The following is a 21,081-nucleotide window of genomic DNA, read 5'->3' on the forward strand; positions in this document are numbered from 1 at the left end:
CAAACAGTTTGCGTGTAACTTGCCTCTTAAACAATCAAATCCCAGGCACTACAAATTCCTATAATTCTTTCATCTTCTAACTTTTCAGCACACTCTGCTACACGAATAGAAATTTGAGAAGGTCAGTTGACTCAACGTGAATCTTTAAATTGTCATAAGTTCGTTGTTTATTAACCAATCTGAATAAACTATACAACAAAACGAAACTAATTTAACACTCTTTAAACAGTTATATACCTTTTTTCGATAATTCTAGTACCTTACTTGTTATTTTTAAAAATATGAGTAAAATCCATCAAAAGAAATGCGAACTTCCAAATTAAATAGTTTAAAACCTTTTGCTAATTTATTAGACATTGGTATTTTCTACGTCGTTTAGTTTTCAAATCGTAAAGATTTGACTGTTAGTGAAGGCGATATAGGGCCCTGAAACGAACACCATGAATTCACAGAGGCGGCCATCTGTGATAGCAGCCATATTGGATTCTGTTCACCTCTAGGCGACGTGGCACTTCAATTCCTGCTTAGTTCGATCAGAGGAGCAACATTTCCGAGTGGCACCTTTTTAACACAAAGTGCAGGATTTGACCGTTCTTCTTGCCTTATGCTCCCCTACTAGTAAATGAACGAACACTTTAAAATTTCGAGATTGGTGGGTTAATTTGGCAGAACCAAAGTCAAGGTCCCCAGAACTAACTTTAGTATTTGATCACCTAAAATTGCTAAAGATTTAATTCGGGAAGGTTCCTTACCTCTTGTATTTTCTTTATTACGTTATAGGCATGCACTGTCTACATTTAGTCTCGGAAGGTCAGGACTGATTCTCGATGAGAGCTTATATAACTTTGACATTAACTTAAATTCTTGTGCTGTTTAGGATTTATGCTCTGCATAGACGTTGTATGAGCTCTTCAAATTAGAGTTTGCAGTTACTTTATTTACATGAAATTAATAATTACACTCCCGATACCATTCAAGCTCAAAGCTTTACTCTTTCGTTAGCAGGAAGGTTATTCATTTACTTAACTCAGGAGACCTTAAAGTTAAAGATATGAAACTCGATGCATGTATTTCTAATTCAAAATTATTATATACGTATTGTATAAATAGCTTAGACTTCTAAGGAAGGAAAGGGTCAATTTATGCAATTATTTCCTTCACATTCGAATAAAATACTGTTCCATTATATTGCGAAAACTCATTTCGAGTAGTGTTATTGCTAATAGTTTTCCGTGTTTGTTAAGACCCCTACTCATTTATAACAGAATCACACTTTTCCTGTAACACCTAAGCAAGCACTCAGTAAAGTAAATGCCATTAAAATCTATATTCACAGGACAGCAGTGCAAATGCAGTTGAGCTCTTTGTCAATCTTAGCATGGAAAGCGAAAAAAGCCACCACATTGATATTGGAAAAGTAGCTAATGAATTCCTCCCCGAAAAAGATCACCCGCACATTTATTTTACAGATGGTGGTTTATAGCTATACGTAAGTTTGTTGAAATTGCTCCATAGTTGTGGGGGCGAGACACGGAAGCCATCGGTAATAAGAGGGGAAGTGGCATGTAAAAGTATTCAATATGAACAATATTAATATCGAAATCGTTATGGTATTAGTTTTCGTGGTCGCAGATGAATAGTGACGCTGTCGATGCTGCTTAAGTTCAAGTTAAGCCTTGGTTGGCATGGAGGTCAGAGTGGGAGGTTGACAGGCTAAATAAATAAATAAATAAAATCGAAAACATCCTTTATTTGTGTCGAATATATATTTTTTTGGGATCTCTGACATAAACGGTAATATTCCAGATGTGGTATATAACCAAGATTGGCCCCATTCGCATGCGGTTTCAGAGGAGAAAACCGGTGAAGATTTCAGAACAGTTCCTTTGACTTAAGTTTCAATACACTAAGAGTGAGGAGTGGTAATACACAAATACTGTTGTCACGTACGGAACTATCAGAGGTATGATTTCTGGGGAACTGTCGTTGCTCCAGGGAGGCATTACCCCATGATCAGTCCCTAAAATTCTTACTGCTTTACAGGAGCGTAGGCAGGAATTTATTTCAGTGATCGAAAGCATTTTTAGGGTTAAATTGTTCAGATGATAATGTATACGTATTATTCGTTTGAAATCTCTCTGTACTTTTCTCTGAGTCAAAACTTTCTCTCTCTCTCTCTCTTTATATATATATATATATATATATATATATATATAAAACAGTAACAGGATCGGTTGTAGACATTTTGTAAGTGTAAATAAACAATATTTAGTCGCCCGCCTAAATGATAATAAAAGAATAGAATGCTGTAACGGACAAACATTCTTCAGATGTATTTTTTTTTGAGGGTACTGGTTGGAACTAACACTTTCTTTCTCTATACGGAATTATGAGGGCATCTTATTATGAGTGGATCTATCTTTATTTTATTGGTATATGGAATAAAACATTAGTTGTATATAATCTGCAACTAGAGGGTTTCGCCCTCTCTCTTGGCCTGGTGTGTGAGATCATCAATTATTCTTTATTCATATTATGGTCGGTCAGGGAGCTGTGAAAGAATCATTTTTTTTTGTCAGTAACAAAATCAAAATACAAAGATCATAACGATCATAACGATCATAAAGATCATGATCAAATTAAATATCAACATCATAAACAAAACGAAATATGAAAACAAAAAGTTATTAAACAAAACAATATTAAACAAAGTATGAAACTAGTAAACAAAGGTGCGAGTGCAGAAAAAATAACATATGTGCAAAAAAGTTATAATAGAAGTAGAGCAAATAAAATTTTGTGATATGTATACAAGATACTGTTGAAAGAAATTATAGTACATATATAGGACAAATGAATAGTGATGAGTGAGGTGCTCTGGACGTCACAACACAGTAGATGGATGTTAGAACAAACAAATGCATATTAATCTTCTGTCCTGGGGCGGTTCAGGACTGATGAAAGACATATGGATAGCCCTTATTAGTGGTGTGGAGAAACAGTGCTATGATGGGAAAAGATGAGGAATATGTTGCTCGATAAGTTGGTGACGAAAGAATGCTGTGTGATGATGATCTGCTAGAATATTGCGGAGATATATTGTAACCAGCACGCTGAGTGGTGTATAACAGTATTTATATGCGGATTCTTGCTGTAAGTCTGTAAATATTGTATCAAGAAATATATCTTTACGATTCTGGAGATTCTTGGCTATAAATTTCTCACGCAAATTGGCAATATGGTTAACGAGCGGAGGAAAGTCAATTTTATCATATAGGTCAGTATTGTGATAAGGAAGTTTGATCCAGATAATTGTTACAATTACAAATTTCTTCAATATATAATAATTCAGTCTTCCTGTGAGTATTAAAGGAAAATGGCGAAATTAAACCTAATTAACTGTGGATGAATCATGACCAAAGTTCCAGTTTTAATAATGTATATATTTTTTTATTAAATAAGCACAGGAAACAACTAAAATGTATACCTAAGATGTATTTTGACAAATATAGTTGAAACATAAAAGTCGAAATAGAATAAAACTCATGAGTTTCAAGTCTAAGATTATCATAAGTTTGATTTTGACAAAGAGATATCCTCTTACACTTCATTAAAAGCATATTTAAATAGTGTTTTCTAGTGGTACAAATATGGTAATTAGCTTAATTTCTCGTTTTCTTTGTTACTGAAAAGTTCATGTTATAAAGACACTTTCTGGCTTTCAATTTGGCAAAATCTCTTATTATTGCATCAATATCAATTTCATTCAGAATGTAATTTTCAATGGCCATCAAAGCTAGTCCATTTAATCGTTCTTGAGATATACTTGATTTCAAATAATTCTTTATTTATTTTAGTTAAACTAGTTCAATACACAACAAATGACAAAAGTGTCTGTCTTAATTGATATTTAATTTGTCCTCGATCCAGTGGCAGAACTTTAAAATCAGGTTCCTTCGCAAAAATTCTTTTCAGGGCCCTTTAGTCCTATAGAACAATTCAATTCTTTCATGTTTCTTTCCAACATAGACGTACGAAATCAGGCAGTAACACAATGTAAACACAAGCAAAGATGCACCCAAGATTTATCTTTGGGGTCCGAAGATTTTTCGGAATAGCCTATAAATGCAAATAATTTTGTGTATCTGCCCCTGACATTGTCCTAATTGGGGGATCCAGACTCTCAGACTACCTGTGTAGTGTTTCGTCCACACATATTTTTTGGGGGGACACCTTTCCCCGGGAGATCAAAATAATACATCTGTAATATAATAATAAATAAAAGAGTTGCAGCATTTGCCCTCTGAATACTAAGTGTACCCCCCGGTAGATTTTTTCTGAAAGGAACACTGCACCTATTAGGGATGACCATGAGACAAGATGTGTAGCTGTCTCGTCTCGAAAATGTGCTATAAAATTGATGTCTCGACTCGGAAAATGTATATTTCTCTATTGGAAGAACCGTGTCTCGACTCGAATTTTGTCTGGAAAATCCTGTCTCGACTCGTCTCGTGCGCATCCCTTGCACCTATTTCGGTGCATTCCTGAACACAAGTAACTAATAATCAAAACTCTACTTTGCATTAGAATTATTACTAATTTAAAATATCACTCCATCTAAATTTAATACCAGAGAATGGATTAATAATTATTGTTATACTGTTATAATTAAAAAAGCATTGTATACGCTGCTGTGATTGGAAGTGAGAGTACTGGAAAAAAAATACTTGTCATCCAAATGACCTTTCATCGCTTTCAATTATATCTTTTCAAGTTATATACTTATATGCCGCGTGAAAACTAATTATATTCAAATATATTTTGAAATACATGAAATTTAATTCAGACCCTTAAGAGCCTGCCTTACTAAAAATAATACAAAATTTACCATTTTTCTTTTGCTTGATTATTCATCAGTGAAAAGAGATAATGAAATGAAAGTCATCACAATCATAGATAATGCTATTCTACAACAGAAAATATGATCCTGAAGAATGTTCAGTGTTGCCATCCATAGAAATTACAGTGTTGCCAGAAAAACAATTTCCCTAAAATCTAAGTTAAGACAGTGAATAGAGGAATGAACTCAACCGCATTTGATTACGTATGGTGTTGTTTTGGTTTCTTGTGAACTACATTTTAATTAACATTATTATTTAGTTTTAATAATTGTATGTTAAAACTATGTTGTTTATTACAAACTAAATACAACTATTATTTAAAAAGTAGTTCACAGGAAACCAAAACAATATGATACGTAACCAAGTGCAGTTGAGTTTGTTCCTCTACTCGCTGCCTTAACTTAGATTTTAGGGAAATTGTTTTTCTGGCAACACTGTAATTTCTATGGATGGCAACACTGAACATTCTTTAGGTTCATATTTTTTGTTGTAGAATAGTATTGTCTGTGATTGTGGTGACTTGCATTTCATTATCTTCTTTCACTGATGAATAAACAAGCAAGAGAAAAATGGTATATTTTGTATTATTTTTTTAGTAAGGCAGGCTCTTAACCGAAATGATCGTGTCGTTTCATTTTAATTCATCAATTAAATTACTGCAATCAGGTAAAATAACCTTACAGTTTCAAAAGAATGTCGACATGCAAATGCTTCGTTAACAGTGACTGGTATTGACAACTCCCCACCTCAACATTTGTATGATTTTGTCCAGAACGCGAAAAAAACCTTTTAGAGCCTTCGGTTGCATCTTATCTTCTTTCACGTTTTGTAGCTTTCTTTTCCGATAAAATGCTCACTTGGTTTTATATCGTTGCTCATCATTATTACATGAAAAACAAAGTACTATTAAAAAGTGAAAGCACACATCATTATAAATTAAAAAAATAAAACAAAAACGAAACGACTTAGGATAGAAATGAAAATCTTGACGGATGACAAATGAACCAATAGATATTAACAAAGTGAGCATTAAGCAGTGGAAAGCGATTTGAGCCATTAGGAACTTAAGTTAAAATTTCCCTCAGAAATGATTTTTAAACAATCCATTTGTACCGCCCGTCTTTTCTTAGTATTCGCTCCACTCCCTGGGCGAATGGATAAGAAAAGCCTACTTGCTTGCATGGGGGCCCGAAGAATTTTTTAGGGGGGTCATCTCCCTGGTTGGTATATTACGTTTGGTATTTTTATTTGTATTAAGAAAATCTTAAGAAATTATACATATACATTATACTTATCGTAAGCCAGGTGGAGCCCGGCCCCCTCGACCCCTTTGGGGCGCCCATGCTTGCTTCAACTTTGATAATGTGAATTTCATTTACGGTTATCTTTCTCAACCCTTAACTGTGGTCATTGAACCAAAATACTATGCGAAGACACTGTTTAAGAGAAGATGGAGGAGCACCCTTGGAGACATTTCTTTCTACTGTGATAATGCCACCCAATCCATAAACAAGACTTGCGGTTGAATTCCTTTCGTTTGTTGATCCATTCGGATTTTAAAGACATACTTGGCAATGATATTCTCTAGCAAGGTGTCGGAAGGATTGTTGAGGGAGGAATGAAGAGTCTGTTATATTTGCATTTTGTGCATATGGTGGGATCGTGGAAAGAATACCACTGTCTTTAGCTCTACGGTCATAGTGATTAATACAACATCTATTGGAAAGCTAAATTTACCTTCATTTTATCTCATATTCATAAAATATCCCTTTTCCCTCTTTAAAAACGTCTATCCTGTGCCGTGGAAATTTTCCTCAAACTAGCATTACTTGTCAGTGTGGCATTGGCATCAATTGATGTACGAGCCCATTTCATTTGTAAAGGGGTGTTATACAGCCAACCACGCAAAGATTCGACTTTATTGTACTTTTGATGTATTTTATCTGTATCTCAGTCTGTACAATATTTATTTGAAGCTATATGAGGAAAATGTTTCATCATAACATTTTTTAAATAAATATTTACATTTAAAACAAAATTCATTTTTTCTAATTTGGCTCCCATTTCACCTGGCGCCTCCTGCGAACGCTTAGTTCGCAGGATTCAAGATCCGGCCCTGCAGTAACAATGGAATTATGTATTACCGCCCGACTATCGTTGTTGTGAAAACATTCCTCATGATATGACGTAGGGAAATGAGTTACATTAGGGTTCTAAGATCTAATATCAAAGTTGAAACATCGCAAGTAAAACAAAAACACGTAATAGCAAATAGTTTTGAAAATAATTTCAGTTTAAACTAGCTGCGACTATATTTAATTGAAAATTGAACTTCTGGAGTGCAACATATGAGCGTAGCTAAAAGAAAAAATCAATAAGAACAGTCGGGATTTGAAACTAAGCCATACAAGTAGGAGTCCCTTACACTAACCATTCATCTACTATGTTTTGTTTACTAAAAATATTTTCCATGCAGCAAAATGCCATTTCACACTGAAACATTAACAACATAAGAACAAAGATTTCAAGAAAATTTGCCAAAGCTTATGTATTAAAAGTATCCCGGTATTCGCCCAGTGGTACTGCAAAATCACTAGTCAGGATGCTTCGTATCGAAATTGGAACGGGGAGACTCAATTACGAAGCGTCAACACTAACCAGTAACCTACGTTCGCTCACTAAACTTCATCAAATTACTTTTCTGTAATTATTTTTCAAAAATGTTTATTATTTTCATGAAGCAAAGAGTGTATCTTCTACTTGGGTTGAGAACTATATCTACTATACTTCTAACAGTCAACTAATAGTTGGTGTTCATTATTTCTATCGATTTTCTACGTCTACTAAGTTATTTCAACTTTTTATAATTTTTCCCTTCCGGTTATGACAACATTTTTCGTGGTCTTCGATCAAAAAAATTATCTTCTTTTAGTAATCCAGCGACATCCAATTCCTGTTGAAATGTAGAAAAGACATCTAGTTGTTCGAGATCAAAATCTTCTTTTGTCTTCTCGATGTCTGTGTTTCTACTCAAAATATCGGCAAGATTATTTTTCCCAGTTATGTGTACAGAAATGTAACGGTAAGTTTCTAATTCAAGAGCCCCACGAAGTAATTTTGTTGATAATTTTGGAGATGATTTCAAGTATGTTAAACTCTTACAGTCCGTCAAGAGTTCAAATTCATTACATGCCAAAAAGAAATTAAATGCTCTGCAAGCAGACAAAATTCCCAAAAGTTCTATCTCCACAATATGGCGTCGTGTCTCCTCCGGTCTTAATAATATGCTGTATTAGCCCAAAGGACACCATGAACCATCTGATTGTTGTAGGAGAACGGCTCCAATGGATTTGTACAGACATCTGTTCATAAACATAGAGGCTTTCCTGGAACATATGGCGCTAAAAGTGGGGCGTCTAAAAGTACTTGTTTTAATTTCTCAAAAACATTTTGTTTTTTTCATCCCAAATATATTTAGTTTTTTCTCGTCATGCGCTGTAATGGAGCCACTAATTCTGCATAGTCTTTACAAAAACCCATGATGTGATCAATCTGCGTTTTGCTGTGATCAAATCATATAAACTGTGCCTATCTTTCCCTGAGATAGTGTAAAACTTTTCTTTTCGTAGAATGTAATCGTTCGATTGTAACATTATAATTAAATTAAACGTATTTTTCATCACATTAGCCCAGTTCGAATACTAAGATAAGTTACTACTATCAGGCACCCTCAATTTATACGTATATTTGTAATAACTAGTGATTGCATAAATTTCAAATTAGACACATCATATTCACCACAACTACTTTTTATTCTGTAATCTCCATTAATAATTACCAGTTGCCATAGCAAACCGAAACAAAAATTCTGTGTTATACTGTAACCACAATTACAGATTATCTATCAAAAATTAACATATATTCTATATATTTTTTTTCTTGTTCTTAACAACAGATGTGCACTTTTAAGTTGCACTTTTGCCCAAAATAGCTACAAGAAAAATGGAAGTAATTCACAAATATATAATATCGTTGCATGACCTGAATTGGCATGTTACGAAATCAGGGAATACAGAAGAGAAAAGTCTCAGACTGTGTGATTTCAGAGATGTCCTTAACAAAATCATTCAAAGTGTGACTAACCGGGTTTCGAAACATGAAAACTTTTTCCACGACTTGGTGTGGTTCGATTCAAGGCGGATTTCTGATTTAAAAGACGAACTACCCACAAATGCTATGAACAAAATCTGTGGCATAGACAAAGGGAAAACTATCGAAGAACTAAAATTTTATGCAGATATTTAATCCAAGTCATCGCAAGATGTGAGTGAATATGATATTGAATATATAATTAGTGAGTATGAAGAGGAAGCATGGTGAAGCGATATTGAACCAGGGATGTAGGAAATCAAAGTAAACTTGCAAGTCCTGCCTTACGTGTGAATTAAAAATTATATATGAATATCACATGTATACCTTATGTTATACATACCTCTTTAAAATGTACAAGTTCCTCCCTCTTACACATGTGAAAAGAAAGTCGTAAACAAGCCTCTTTTGAAACTCAATATTATTAAATAAAGATTAAGGGCGAACCTCGGGCAAGGCAACCTTCAATCTTTTATGGTAATGCAGTATGAAAGGGATATACTACTTAAAGTGAATAAAGATGTTTTAATTAATAAATTCTGACATGTTAATTTAGAATTGAAAAGATTTCTGATATGAGGTAAGGATACCCTTGCTTCTTGTCATGTAAACAGATCAAAGTAATAAAAGTTAAATGCTATATATAGCCTATATGATGCATTATATTTATATATAATGTGGCAATGCATCAATAGTAATTAAACTGTCTGAAACCAAAGATAACTATCATAACTCCATTTTCGAGCTGTCAACAAGTATGTGTAAAACTGGAAACCCGGGATGTCAAATACCACAAAAATTGTACATTGCCACATTTTTACATCACCTTTTCATGTGAGTTTATCCACCACACACAGTTTCCAAAAGTGATAATTTATTCCAAATTATGAAAAACTACAAAATTTAATCTGGTTACTGATAGTTCGAAAATCCATTTAGTTCACTGTTTTAAGACAGCTCAATTGAGGTTGCCATAATAAAAGGGATCCAAGTTATACATGACGTTTCCAACAAGGTTTATTTATATTCGGAAAGCTACTCTCCGGATCACAATATGCAAGCTACAAGAACCGCATCGCACTCCACTCGAGGGTCTACCAATGAGTGAATTGCGTCGTGGTTCTCTTCCCAGCTTATATATTTCACTATGGAGAGTCAATTTCCTAGGCATAAGTATACCTACTTCAAAAGTCAGTTCCCTTGACCTCCAAGGTCTTCATCTTATGTTTGATTATGACGATATGGACAGACATGAACTTTTAAATCAACCCTCGTATTTCTCAACTTCGATTCGTAGAAATGAAACGCTAACAATGCTAAGGAATTTGTCATCCAAAAGGTGCCTCACTTTTCCAGACAGTCTTGCTTCCTCCCGTCAGCCTATTTTAGGTGAGGAATTTCGCTACTCTCAGAGCATTTGCACACGTCCCCGGCAATGCCGGATCCGGCACCGACAATGCCGGAACCGGAACCGGGGCTGCTTTGCACACGCAGCCGGCAAAACCGGAGCCGGCTCCGGCAATGTCGGTGCCGGCGCTGCTTTGCACACACATCCCGGTAATGCCGGTGCCGAAAGGTAGTTTGAGTTTGAACGTGAAGGAGAGAACATGAGTCCGTTTTATACATTATATGAAAAGCTGCGTACATATGATTCGAAATGTTTTAATTAATTACTTTCGCATGTCCAAACAGACGTTCGATTTCTTAGTACAACGAATTAATAATCACATTCAGCGCTGTTCAGATTTTTTTTTTTTTTTTTTGCAAGAGCCGTGTAATATTACAGACTGACTTGAATAAATGGAAGGGTCGTTCAATATCTGAGAAATAGCTCAATGCAAAGAACAAGGTTAATTGTATTACGTCAGTCAAGTGACGTAGGAGCATTAACGTCTAAATCCCCAAATATCTTTTCTTTAGTATACAAAGGTATATTGTAAATTGGTCCGTATATACTCCTAATCAAAAGCATTCGCAGAAAAACATGGCTAAATTAATAATTTTGACAAGTTACAATAGGTAGTAACCCTATACTTAAACCCACAATCCAATAGTGTCAAATTGTCAAGAATTTGCGAAAACTGGTGGCAAATTGTCCGCTTTGTCGAATTTTGGTGGCAAATTGACAGCTGGTAAATTGTCCGTACCCCGAACATCGAAATGGCCCATTTTTATGTCTTCGATTGTACAATCGTGGTCCAAAATTATTGTCGCATGTTTATAAATATGTTGTTCTATTAATATAATTTGATAACGAATTCGCCCGGCATTTCTTATAATGTTAGTATGTGTATAATCGGCAAAGACATTTATGTGGTGAATTTCATGTCAAAAGAGCAACAAATAAGAACAATACAACGAAAATAAAACTTTCTTGTCCATTTAGCAACATTTTGTTTTACTCATTCTAATTTTCGTATTTATAATTGTTTTCCTATGAAATTTACCACAAATATACATTTCCCGATTATACACACAGTATCAGTATTAAAAGTACTCTGCAAAATCATTATCAAAGTATATTCTTACAAGAAGACAGTTATAGATATGCGACAATCATTTTGGACATGAGTGTACATTTTATTTTCATTTACATATAATCTACATTTTATGTATCAACTGTAAGTAAACAGAAAGCGTTTGAATCACTATTGTTTTATATTATCCTATACATACCTGTCGCTTCTCGTTTCTTTTTGTCCATAGTGTCGAAGTCTTGTGCGAGATTTGCATATACTTCTTTCCAGGCTTTCTGCTTTTCGACCTTGTAGTCTGTAGTCTTGTCCCATAGACAAGGTCTCATTTCCACTAATTCAATGAAATTCAAAACATTGTACTGAAACACTTTAATCATTGTCACTCGATGAACGATGAAATGAATTGTCACTGAAGCAAGACTTCAGTGCACTGCAGGAAACAATCCACTAAATCAAAAAGCTACTTCAAGCGGAAATAAGTAACATATAGCGACACTCACGCAGAAAGTATGGCACTCCAGAATAGTTTCATATAAATGATAAACGTCAGTTTAATCCACTTCCTGTCAAATTGACCTACTTCTGTCCTTGATCCCCTGTGGGCTTGCATACTTGCATACAGATAGACGAATCGAGTACATTCCTGGAATCGAACGGAGGAAACGGAACTAAATTATAATTTTCTTCAGCATAGGAGGATTTTTTCCAGGGAAGATTTTGTTCTAGATAGGTCTACATATGTAGTATGTCCGATATAACATTCATAGATAACGTTTTGCAATGCATCTTGCATCTTGTAAAACAAAAACATAGGCAATTTCGGCTGTAGCCTGTTGTGTTGATTAAATCAAATCATACTGTTATACAAGATATTCTTCTTTATGCATTCCTTTCCCTCTTTCAACAAACACCCCCCTTCCTTCCAAATTACGTACTATGATCTTGCAGGAGCCAAGAAAGACAATCCACACAAAAGGAAAATGCTTAGGAGAAACCTAATCGCTATCAATGATTGATGGAAGGAGTCTTGCAAACTATTATTTTTCTATATTTTCCCCCTCGGGGGAGACTTAACAGAAGATCGAAAAAACAAGGTTATTTGCTCTTTGTGTGTGTGGATGTGTGCGCACGAGGTATATGGCCTTCTTTTGGTTTCTTTCTCTTTTTTCACTTTTGTTGCCATAATTTTAACATCTATTTAAATTTCTCATAATTGAAACAGGCTGAGATCAAGCTATTTAAAATAATAATAATAATAATAATAATAATAATAATAATAATAATAATAATAATAATAATAATAATAATAATAATAATAATAATAATAAGTTCTGGAAAGGCAACATTGCGGCTGCCTATTCACTCAGTATACAATCGTTCTATGGAACAAATACCAGACAAGACAGAGTACATATTTTTATTATGATCTATAAGGTAAAACAGTATGCAACCACAAGAATAGAAATTTTCTTGTTCTGTTTGTGCATTTTCATTTCTTTCTGTAGTTGTGTTGTAGTTTTTATTTACTTTAATTTTATTTACAATCTTTGTTATGCTTGGGCATGCCTACTTCTACGATTATGATGGATATTTATACCGTGTTGCATAATTACATACTGGGTTGCATAATTAACAGGATACGCACTGGACAACTATTCTAGATTCATAATTTCTTCGTATCTCCATTTTGTTCATTTCCGCCATGTTGATTTTTTTAAAAAATATGACTTCATATATGCTAAGACATATTCCCTATCAAAACGAATCCAACGACCCCTTTGTTTAAATCGTTTAAGTAAGTTTCAGCTGTAGAAGATAACAAATTAATATACATACATACATGTGTGAAACTCACTTTCCGCGTTGCCGTAGTTGGATAATTCAAACAAGATCCGAATTTTCCTTGCTGAGAATTTATGTAAATAGCAAGCCACTATATTTGTGGTACCTCACAGCCATTTTGATTATTTCATTCTTCATTATATATTCATATGATGTGAAGAAAAGAAAATAACAATAAACCTGAAGTAGACAAAAAATCCAAACACAGGAAAAGAAACAAGAATACACAACGCCTAGCCACTCACTCACTGTAGCTAGATTGAAGAAACCTATCAACAAGCCGGCTCCGTCTTTACCGGCTGCGTGTGCATCTACGCATAATAAAACATTGCCGCCGACAAAACCGGAGCCGGAGCCGGCACAGACATGTCGGCGGCTAGTCCGGCTGCATTTGCCGGAGCCGGGAGTTCCACCGGCTTTTTTGCCGGGTCGGAAAGCGTGTGCCAGCTACCATTTGATTACATTGCCGCCGACTCCATCGCCGGCATTGTCGGAACCGGATCCGGCATTGCCGGGGACGTGTGCAAACGCTGTCATTCTCCACACCCACGCAGTAAAGACTCATGTGATGACGACAAATTTTACGTGATAATGTAAAATTTAGTTGTAATCATTAACTTCCTATTTTATTGAGAGTATCAGTGTTTTCAATATGGTTTCAATTAACCTATGGATTATCCATTATACATTATTAGTAAAACAATAAAGCAAAAACTTAGTGTTGCTAAATTTGCTATATTTTCATTTGTTAGTGTATTCTTACGCTATTTAACTGGCGACGATGTGACGCCTTAATCCATTCGTCAGAGCGCTTTTAAAACTCCAAAAGGCTGAAACGTAAAGGAGTCTTGCTCTCGCAACAGAAAAAAGCACAAGAGAACAGAAAGTGAAAATATTTGTAAAATTAGTTTAAATTCAGCTAAATATTTTTTCTAATAGTGCAACGACAAATTTGTACATTTTTAATATGGCGTGATCTTGTGACATAAACAATGTGCTTTCATCGCACACCCTCAGTTAACATCTTTTAAATTTAAAATGAATGAAGAAACTCATAGAAGAGTGGTACTACAATCCAGATAATGAGATGTCAAATAAGCTCATCTTTACGCAACCTAATGGAAGTTAAATATCTACAGTGAACTTTCATTATCGTACGAACCACCGCATCCGCCGATCGCGAATTTCGTGCGTGTTAACGGTATCGTCCCGTAAAATAAATGGGCGAGTGTGATTAAAAATGAAAATTTTGATAATGATTCTAAGGTGTTCTTGTGCTGATGCTTATATGTAAATATTTCATTTTCATAGAAGTCACATTCAAAATATAAGTGTTTTGCAAACTATTTCTTTTTCTTTATAATATTCGTTGAAAGCAATATTTAATAGCATCAAAGTGTGTGATTTTACATTTTTTTTCTTAGTGAATGGTGGATATCAAATTCTAAATTTGTGTGCAGCTTAAAGTAGGACGTCATGAGGTAAGGTATCTTCAAGGCAGTGGAGTGCAAATGTTTACTTTCGTCTCCCACTACTCGTCTGGTGTTGACCGTGCATGTCCGTTCCATCTTGTATTCTTTTACAGGTATTAAGGAGTATACCTTTGGGTTGGCGCAACAGTGACGGTGTGCACACGGCATATGCCTCTGGTATTTATAACACCCGAATCCTAAGACCGTGGGAGTGGAGTTATTTGTTTTATCACCGGTTCCTTACTGGATCCCATTAATTTTTGCAATGGAATGATGTTATAATGAAGATTTCTAAAGAGATCCAAGGTTCGGATCCGATAATATCATAGGCAGTCTCATGAATTGGAACAGGTAAAGTTTGAACCACTCAATCTCTTTATATCTTTATATGATATAGATGTTTTATTGAGTGTAACGGAATAAAACTATGTTGTTTTTGATAGTTACAATTTTGAGCGTTTAGACGGTCTGCGAGGATAGTTTGTAATAATACTCCACATACAAGAATAATACTCCACATATGTAATAATACTCCACATATGCGTAGTTAAATAAAAAATAGGCATATGTTATAACGTCCCTATGTTACATTCAGTGCGCCTTATTAACGATTTTAAGTCTACGCCCCTCACAGCTTCTCATTGTGACCCCGGTAGAAATTAGAACACTATTGATATTAGAAAAAAACTAATCCAGAGGCGTGGAATAACATCAAATGGTAAAATAGAAAATAAATTTCAGAACTTAGCTCAATATATAGTAAAGAATATCGCGAGAAGAAAAAACAACGAAAACAAGAAAAAAATCATACATTACTTTAGCACAAATTATAAATCTTTATAGACGAAGAAAAAAACTTGTTATAAACGAAATTAACTTCTCTCAAAATAATCTGGAACATCACTTCCGTTTTGTTAATGTTCGTTATAATACATGTTTGTAATTCCAGATGTTGTATGGCAATAGACCAAATGGAAAAGACAAACAAACCATAACAAAATGATATTCGGAAGAATGAAAAGAAAGCCAAGAACAAACTTTTAGATGGTATCCCTGTTGATTGCCAGCACTTTCTTCTTCTTTTAATTACATTTTACTCCCGCTTTATCCCATCGACTTTAAGACAATTCTGATGAGAATTAATCGCGAAGGATTCATCCAAAGAGTATAACATATTTGAAATCATAGTAGACACTTGAAACTAAATGAATATACAGGTAGACATTAATACAAAAATACTTATTTACTAAACAATAATAGAAAATGTGTATATTTCGGAAGTGTTGCCTAACAACGGTGTAAACACTAAAGCCGAAACTCCTAATACGTGTATCTAGTGTAGTGGAATGCGTGTATATGCACCTTTTTTTCTTTACAACAAACTTATTCAATACCCAAACCTTTTTATTCAACTACTAAATATAAAGATACAATGTAGCATTAAAATTATTATATAAATTAATATATATATATATATATATATATATATATATATATATATATATATATATATATATATATATATATATATATATATTCATACACATGAAAACATGAATAAAGCAAGAAAATTTTCAAAAGCAGCATTTCGTAAAGTAGTTATAGCATTACTTGTATACTGATTATTTAAAATACTGTATTACAACTTACTAAATATCAAAAATTCTAAAGCAATACAAAATCATTTAAAGTCTCAAGTTTCAATAATGATATTGCTCATACGGCAAAACGAAAGATTCATTAAAATGTTTCAAATAAATTTAGACTCACAAAACAATCGTAGGTCAACTCACAAAACAATCTATCTTGTCTTGCTGTTATTTAAACACACATACAAAAACTTTTTTTTAAAAAATTATCAGTAGTACTCGCAAACAAACTTCTATTTTTACCAAATCACCAACTATAACATTTACATAGGCATCAACACTAATACACGGATCTTTACAACATTAGTGAACACGCGATTTTTGGCTGATACAATCATTACTTAATCTTATTTTCTACAAACATCTTATTGGCAACGGCAAAGTAAAACTCTACTAGCACATTTATGGGCATTGATCACAAATATACAACACAAGAGGGATATTCTATCCACCTCCAAAATTATAAAGATGCACAACAAACGGTTCCTACTCATCTATCATTCACAAGCTAGGCATTCGGGGAGCAAGAAGGAGTAACTATCTACGTAGTGAGCCGCCCTCTAATGGCCTTTGGCATCACGTTAAAATACGCATACATTATAAGAGTAAATTCATGTAAAGATGCCGCTCTAAATCAGGCTTTTGGCATCTTGAAAATAGCCCTAAATCATTTATAATGCTCAATTGCCATTTAGTTGAACTCAAACGTACACAGCTCTAAAATACTTTATACGCGATCATTATGTTCGCTTGACGAACGTTATCAATTTTCACGTGCCTAGTTGGCTCATGCATTACTCCCTCAACATACCATGAACAATGGGACCTACCCATCACTAGATTACACAACGAATCAAAAAATTTTCTTATGTCGTATTTTTTTTTATCAGAATTCTCAAATTCAATTTAAATTTTGTTACATAGTGTTACTATTGTGTGAGTTTATTGATAAGTACTAGTTTAATACAATATTTTCTCTCCTTTTAAACTAATCAACACAAAAACAATCAGCTAAACATCAAATTGATTCGTTAGGTATGACTATTCTATTTATATTAACCATATACCGAATGTTTTAACTATGGCTTCATTTGTGTTGAGGTGAATAAAAAATTCAGTAAAGTAAATTAACCAAATTATTCCACCTGTATGAATATTTAACAGAAAAGGAAACATAAATTAGGTATTCTTTCATTTGTGTGAGTCGTTGAGCAATATATAATCTCGTAAAAAAATTATGAAAACAAAGTTTTTTAATTATGTTTTCCGCACTAAACTTACTATTTTCGTTTCAAACACTCATTTTTTTAAAAAATAATTAAAATGTTCTAACATAGTACGTAAATACGTATATTTGTATATAATATACGAGCAAAACTATCATACTAAATATATATAATGTATTCATGGAATTAGTAAAATTCAAAACTAAACAAAATCTACATACATATCATTACACATAAAATAATTAAAATATCGATATATATCATACAACGTAACTAATATACGTTTGAACATTTTAAAACGAATAAATGAGTTAAACGACGGTTAAACCCTACGGAGCGCCATTAATTGACAAGTCAGGTTGTAAGTCATTCATAAAAAAAAACATAGGTTAATGAGTTGGTTCCTAAAGCCAACAGCGCTGACTTAATCTCCTACAGTTGAAGCTTGCAGGGTCGCTAAACTCCCTGACGATTCGAAAGAATCTCTTCTACACTAAGACCTTATATACCACTCTGGCTGCATGCTTTCGGCATTCAAATCATGACATATCCGGGTTAATTTCCCGATCCCAATTGGGCTGTCAACATTCAGGCCTTTAGGAGGTATTTTAGGAAAATAAATTTAATGAAAAATACGACAAGAAACATACCCTGGGAGGCAGTGGCGGATTACCAAATAGGCCCACTAGGCACGTGCCTAGGGGCGGCAACTCTTGAGGGCGGCAAATCGTTTCTCCAGAATATAAAAAATGTCTTACGTACGCAGTAACAATTTAGACCTTTGAAACAAATGTTTCAAATCAATGGTTTGTAACACTTTCGCTTCATACGGAAGAAACCTTGGTGTATTGTATATATCATATGTGTTATCGAGATGTTCCGTCTGCTCTTCTTCCTTCAGATTCGAATTGAAGTGTCAATCCCTTTGTTTTTTAATCTGTGCTGTGACTTTAATCGCTTGCAATGACAATAATGCAAGCCGCCCACCCAATCTTGCTATTTTGTTTTTGTAAATAAATCGTTGATTTGTCACCACCCTTGTGAAACCAATGGCCAGGTGACAAAGAAGACTGATTGTTTGAAACTCGCATAGTCGCATTGCCTGTACAATGTCAGTCTTTTTTAAAAATATATATATATAAAAGACAGAGCGAAAGAAAATACAGTCGTTCATTTTTTAAATTGCTGTTAAGTGAGTTAGTGCATCTTTCGCATGGGCCTAAAAAGTGGTTGTTTTTTTAAACCGTGTTATTAATCTACTCGGAGATACTTCTTTTATATGCAGACGAGTATTGGCGCTTTGCAATAAATAATTACGCAGATATCTAATTCGATGTAACTAGTTTTTGCCTTACCGTATTTTCTGGTGCATTCAGTTGGTTGTTAGTGCGTTTGCGATTTGGTGTTTTTTTTCAGCGTGAAAGAGAAGCAACCTTACAGAAAATGCTTTTTACACTGGATACATTTTTTAGGCGAACTGAACAAGTGATTTCCGAAAGCAGCTCAGTAACTGATGTGGAAGCGGTTACATCGGGTGAACTCTGTGAAACGAAAAATGTTGACAATATTGTGGGTTTAGTGTATGAAGAAAGTTCACTTAAAGTAGTGTCTCCTCAGTTCGTAGGAATTAGTGATTGTGACAGTGAGAGTGCAAATTTCGTTAGTGACGATCGTGCCGAGTGGTGTCTGAAATAGTCTACAATTGACATTCTTCTAAGACATGGAATTAATCAGAATACTGAAAACGATATTTCTAAATTGCAGAGATTCATATTAGGCCAGACAAGATTCTTAAATAGGAGCGATTTGTTTGTTTGTTTGTTTTGTTTTCGTAAACTTGTGAATTGCGAATCGATTTTGCGGAATTATGTGGTATATTCGTGTTGCACTGGCGCCGTGTACTGTGCATCATGTAGGTTGTTCAAAGGCAAAACAAAGATAGAAACTCAGGGCATTTCAGACTGGGAAAACATTTCAAATATTCTAGCATCACACGAAAATTCTGGACACAAAAGCTGCGAACAATGCAGAAATGCAGAAACCTGTTGGGACCTTGGAGAACCATCTTCAATCACATATTCAGAAGTCACAGTGTAAGAAGAGTTTTTCCTGTCGTAAAGAAGTTGACAAGTCGCGGGCTTCCTTTACGTAGTCACGAAGAAAAATTCAATTCTCTGCACAACGGGCAATACATGATGTCTTTAGAGCTTATTTCCGAGTTTGATCCATTTCTAGCAGAAGACATTGAATGGTATGGAAGTCCGGGGAAAGGTTATAAAAGCTACCTGTCTTCAACAATTTTTGATGTAGTTATTGAACTACTTGCTGATAGAGTGAGAAAAGAAATTATTAAAGACATAAAACAAAGTAAATATTTCTCCGTAATAATTGGTTCAACTCCAGATATTTCGCATACTGATCAGTTATCTCTTGTGTTAAGATACGTGAATAAAGAGGGTAAACTTGTTAAACGGTTTCTTTCGTTTCTGTCAAATCCAAGTCACAAATCTGAAAATCTAGCCGAAGCTGTAATAGATATTTTGACCAGACATTCTATTGACCTTACTAATTGCTGAGGTCAGTCGTACGACAATGCCAGCAATATGTCAGGGGCATATACAGGTTTACAGGCTCGAATTAAAGCAATCAATTCTAAAGCGTATTATGTGCCCTGCGCAGCTCATTCTTTGAATTTGGTCGGAAGTAGTGCAGCAAGCAGTTGTGGGGAAGCATGTGCTTTTTTCAATATGCTTCAAAATATTTACAATTTTTAGTTCAACAAAAGGCTGGAACTTACTTGCTTCTTTCATATATATCCAGGAACGAAAACACTAAAAATCTTTATCACAGACATGTTGCTCAGCACGAAAGGAGGATGAAAACTGTGATAGTGTAATTCAGACCCTTACTCATGTAAGCGATGATCCTTTTGAGAAAACTCTAGTTCGAAATAAGGCCTTATCCCTCTTGAAACAACTAAATAGGGTGGAAACAGTTTTCATGATCACTTTGGAATGATATACTGAAGAGATTCCAGAGTGTCACGGTGAAATTACAAAGTGTCAACATAGATTTAACAATAGTACATGTTCAATCACTTGTAAACTTTATAACTTCTCTTCGTGACATGTTCGACTCTTATGAGCAAAAATCCATGGGAAAAAAAATATATGGATTACGAGCGTAGTTATAAAAGGTTTAGAAAACGTAACATTCAAGCCTACGAAGTAAGAGACAATGAGGTTGTTCTAGCAGGAAGACAGACATTTAAAGTTGAGGTGTTTCTTCCTATTCTTGATAAATTGCACGTTGAATTAATTAGAAGAAAGGAAAACTATAAAATAATGTCTGACCACTTCATGTTT

At 34.3% G+C, this 21,081-nt stretch overlaps 1 protein-coding gene across 1 annotated transcript; it reads left to right on the top strand.

The window, feature by feature from the left end:
- Window positions 1-19,740: 19,740 nt before the first annotated feature.
- LOC145689752 (zinc finger MYM-type protein 1-like) lies at window positions 19,741-20,292 on the top strand. The gene has a single exon (XM_081763949.1). It carries the CDS (start codon window positions 19,741-19,743, stop codon window positions 20,290-20,292), a length of 552 nt encoding a protein of 183 aa, XP_081620075.1.
- The last annotated feature ends 789 nt before the right edge of the window (window positions 20,293-21,081 follow it).

This window comes from Thermobia domestica, chromosome 7 (assembly GCF_964235325.1).
Source record: "Thermobia domestica chromosome 7, izTheDome1.hap1.1, whole genome shotgun sequence".
NCBI classification, from domain to species: Eukaryota; Metazoa; Arthropoda; class Insecta; order Zygentoma; family Lepismatidae; genus Thermobia; species Thermobia domestica.

Excerpts from the sequence above, each read along its gene's own strand:
- LOC145689752 (XM_081763949.1), top strand. The coding sequence starts at position 19,741 with ATGCAGAAATGCAGAAACCTGTTGGGACCTTGGAGAACCATCTTCAAT.